At 37.0% G+C, this 4,674-nt stretch overlaps 1 protein-coding gene across 10 annotated transcripts in view; it reads right to left on the bottom strand.

Annotated features, from left to right (window-relative positions):
- The window catches only part of LOC108749385 (casein kinase I), a 33,043-nt gene that overhangs the window by 8,674 nt on the left and 19,695 nt on the right, over positions 1–4,674 (bottom strand). For all 10 annotated transcript variants that reach the window (XM_018488047.1, XM_018488046.1, XM_018488048.1 and 7 more), the window contains exons 2-3: positions 712–752; positions 547–616 (exon numbers count right to left, since the gene is read on the bottom strand). In XM_018488047.1, coding sequence (XP_018343549.1) covers positions 547–616; positions 712–752 — 111 coding nt within the window. The remainder of the gene's footprint in view (positions 1–546; positions 617–711; positions 753–4,674) is intronic.

Raw genomic sequence — 4,674 nt, 5'->3', positions numbered from 1 at the left:
TATATATATATATGGAAAACGCAATACGTTTCTTCGAGACATGAAATACATTTCCGATACAATCTCAATTCGTGACGCTAATTTATGACAATTTATGTCGAGCTAGTCAAGCATATAGAAATTATACGTGCGATTGTTTCACGTGAGATTTAGCTAACTCAGATCGTATAAAAATTGAAGTAAATTACATATCTCGCATGTCGTATTGCGTCAAATTATGCAAAGGTTCAAGCTGCTTCTAGACTATTTTCTCGCAGCGTCATCGACGAAAGATTAACGGCACTCCGAAGTACCGAGAACGTTTATTTGAGAGTTATTGATTTATCTTATAGGCGTCATAGAATTAATAAACTACCTTCTACTTCTCCGCCATTCTCTATAAACGTTTTTTTTATATTTTAACGCGAACATTTCACATTTCCTTCCTCTTAAAATTTTTTTTGCTCAATACATTCTCTAATTTCGATTTACTTGCATCTGTAAATTTATGTCTTCAATCTTATTACGCGAAGTCTTGAAATGTAACAACGTAAAAGTGATACTCACCATGTGTACCTAATAATTTGTAAAACCTATATTCTAAATGTAGCTGTGGCGCCTTTGACTTCATTGGTTCCTGCGACAACAAGCGTAACAAGTGAGGTCGACAGCGGAAGTGCGCCGAGTTTTTTTACGTATCGCAATTACATAAAGCGCTCTGTTCTTACTCACCATTTTAATTGCTACGTGCTCATTATTGTACAGGTTCTTCCCTGTAAAGAAAAAGAAAGGTCGACATGAGTATTATAAATGGAATGATAGTGTATAGGGGAAAAGGGCACAGCGATAAATTATAAAGGAGAATTCCGGGGGCGAGTGATGTCGGGTTATTGTAGTAGGGCGCAATTTTCTCTTTTTTTTAAGTAAATGATTCGATTCACGTTACAATGGCGCATTAGTACCAATGTACCGAGCTACGTGATGTTTCATATAGATATTACAGGCCGATGACAATATGATTGCGCGATAATTAAATGCTGTGCGATAACTCCGGCTGCTGCTGATTGCAGTCAACGTGAGAAAATTAGATCGTCGAGATCGGCTGCGGTACACGCGGTCACTATGGAATTATGGTCGTCGGCTATGAAATGCTCTCGCGTAAACTTATCGCGGGGATGTTCCATTTAACACAATCGCGTGCATAGTAATTAATTCGATAATTTGTACTGTTTCAAAACGTACATAGCGAAACTGCGACGCGATGTCAGGTAAATCTGTAATTTAAGTGTGATGACTACAAATTAATTTTTGGCTAATAAAGAAATTTGGTATTGTCTGATCAACACTATGAAACGTATCGATGAACAAAAGTTAAAACAGTTCAGTCATTTCCCTCGAGGATACAAAGAAAAATTATGTTGAACGTCGAATTATAGAACTAATATTTTACTGTCTGGATATAAACGATATTGGCTGTTTTACGTCAAGTTAATCATCTATCAAATTAAAATACTTCCATCGTAAATCTAAGTAGCAATTTAAATGTAAGAATATATAAGAATAGAAGCTATAATGTAATTATATACGTGATATATGGTTTTATTTGAAAAATCGATAGATAAACATACGGAACATTTCTACTTTCTACATTATAGAGAGAAAATGTTTGAAAATAATATCTAGCAAGCTTAACATTAAATTTAGTATTACAAACATGTGCTACGTGTAGAGGCATATATATCACGATTTGCACGTGACTTATGGAGAAATAACGGAGTAGTCAGTTTTGCTGGACGCCACAGAAGCCGGCTAAAGTATAAAACTCAATTTCGTGGCGATTTAATTTTTTTCTGCAAAGGCTTCGCCACGAATCTAATAAATGTAACGTGTATGCACTAAGTAGCGTGTTTTCTTATTTCACTAATAAGCTAAAGAATGCAAATATCGAACAAATGTAGCATGTCACAGAGTTGCACGACTTGTACAATGCTATTCCAAGAGAATAGCGTAATAAAAACAAAGGCAAAAGAGAAGATAGCAAAAACGGTAAGGAGTGTAACGTGAAGATAAGAAAAATGTGTGGAAAAACAACACGACGTGAGTCCTATCATTTAATCCTTCGAATCCTTTCTGCTTCAGGATTTACGGAAAAGAATAGAGAATTCTATCTCTTAAAATTACCAGCACGGCAACTATATGTTTCCGTTTTTTTTTTTTTTTTTTTTTTTTAAAGAAAAACGGATAAATATATGGAGCGTTTCTCATTCGTATTCGCGAGCAATCTCTTATCCGGATAACGCTCGGTAGTCATAAACCGACGACGAGGATAATATCACGCGTCGTTGACGCTACTTGACGTCCACGTAAGAAAAATGAAGCACTCAGGGGCCTCGAACGAAAGCACATTCCTGCGGCCACTTGCGCACCTACCTGCGGAGATATAAAGGATGCGGGCCGGAACGCACGAACGAAACTCTTCACCAGAAGCGAAGGTCAATGACTCGCTCGCTCGCTCGTACACTCGCGCGCACGTTCTGCGATTAGCGGTTCGATACTTTCGCGGTAATTAGTACGATGGCCGCACTTCTTTGACTACTTTATTACGCCTATCTTACTCGCTTTGCTCTCTGTCGTCGACGCGCGCGATTATTTCGGATAAACGTGGCCACGCCCTTGTATATAGGGCCAGCTGTCGCACCGCCGCCTCCAACCGACCCTGCGATCGCGGAGGACCCATGATTTCCTCGATAGAAAGCACCGGTGACATCGTCGAATACAGATATCGCAATCCTGTTAGAAATCGAAAAAGCAATGCTAACCCCATCCCTTGTTAAATAACATTTTGTTATTTTTAACTTCCGTGTGTGTTAAAGTATAAATCAATCCATTTTGATGGATAGTTTCAGCGTAAAACAATGTCTAACACGCATGCTTAATAAATGATAGTTCAAATTTTAGTTATTCAAATGATAGTTCCAATTTAATACATTTTCTCAAGATAAATTATTTAACTTCATTTTCGTTTTAGTTTAATTAGCGACATATTGAGAAGGAGCAGTGGCGACCTATAGAAATGGTTCCAAATAAGTCAAATTGAATATAATTTAACAGTAAAAGATGTTAATGGGTCTGTCTGTTCTTTTTAGCTAAATTTCTTATACCTCGGTTTATATTTTCTTTTTTTTCACGCTGGAAAAAAAGAAGAGAGAGAGAGAGAGAGAGAGAGAAATAGTGCAAGAAATTCCGCTAAAAAAATAAATCTAATATCGCGTGGCCATTACAATCACGCAATCTGCTCAATCTTTTCCTTTATGAAGTCACATACTTTCTATTTTTTTAATATTAATTATAATAATTCTTGGTAGAAATTAGAATGTGTTCAATGACTGCAAAAAAATCTAATTGCACTAGTTGGAATTCTGATTAGATAGATGGACGAATAGAATTTTCTGACTAAATCTATTACAATTCTAGTTGAGACAACTTCTAATTATTATCAGAATCTTCTGGTTTGTCTATTTTCAACCAGAAATCTTTTTCAGTGTAGCAATAACGATGACGATGTAAAATAAATTCTAATTAATAGTTAACATCGTTGCAGTTATATTAGTTTCACGTGCCCTTATCGCGATGATCTTTCTCAAGCCTGTTCATGTTGGTTTTGTAAAAGTCTCGACGGTTTCCTTCTCCATATTATTATAAGAAATGAATTTCGCTATGTTGCAGTGTTACAATACAATATAAATTACAAGAATACAGAGTATTGTAAGGAAATCAATAATGTTACTTACAATTACTCGAAAGTTGTACTCTGAGAAATATTTCCAATAGATACGTTGTTTTATTCTAAATCAATAATTGAATCAATAATTTTCTTAAGTAAATAATTATACGTATGAGACATAATGATGCACGCCAGTAATAAGTAGCGATATTAATAATGACGTAAAACAAGTCATGATCGACGGCGTGAAATAAAATACACACACACACACACACGCACACACACGCACGCACGCGCGCACGCGCGCACACACACACACACACACACACACACACACATGAAATAATGGTTGCATTTTTGCATGACACTTTTGAGGCGACGCGCGTTAAAGGAACGATCGATTGAACCTGGCCGTAAAGAGCCGCCGAGAGGATCCTTTCATCGAGCAACCACTCTTCATGGATATAACCAGTCTTACCGGTGCGAACGGGTGCCGCACGTTGAGCGCACAGGCAAAAATTGCGACGACGGAGAGCGTGGAAAACTATCGACCTGACACCGAGTGTAAGTCCGTACGGCGCGCGGCGGAGACCCTTCAAGCGAAAGAAACATTGAGATCGGAAAGGGTCGTCATATCCTGTCCGAAACAAGCACTGAAGAAAGCCAGGGTTTCTCTAAGATCTTAATAAGCTTATTTCGGTAATTAAGATAAGCAGGAGAGTACGTAGACTGAGCTTAAAACGTATCTATAAAATAGAAATTAACGGAAGTATTTTCGAGAAACTTGAAACGTTTTAACCTTTAAAGTCTTTCATTCTCTATAATCGAATTTTGAAGAAAAATGGTAAATGGAAAACATTGATTACATCGTTGAGACTTAAAAAATATTGATCTACGGACAAGTAACTTCTAATAATATGAACTTTATGGCGTTACAGACAGTTAACTTTTTAAATGCCCAACACACACAC

The sequence above is a fragment of the Trachymyrmex septentrionalis genome, unplaced genomic scaffold, assembly GCF_001594115.1.
Source record: "Trachymyrmex septentrionalis isolate Tsep2-gDNA-1 unplaced genomic scaffold, Tsep1.0 scaffold29, whole genome shotgun sequence".
NCBI classification, from domain to species: domain Eukaryota; kingdom Metazoa; phylum Arthropoda; class Insecta; order Hymenoptera; family Formicidae; genus Trachymyrmex; species Trachymyrmex septentrionalis.
Note: the sequence above shows the minus strand (reverse complement) of the source record. Positions and strands in the feature narration are given on the sequence as shown.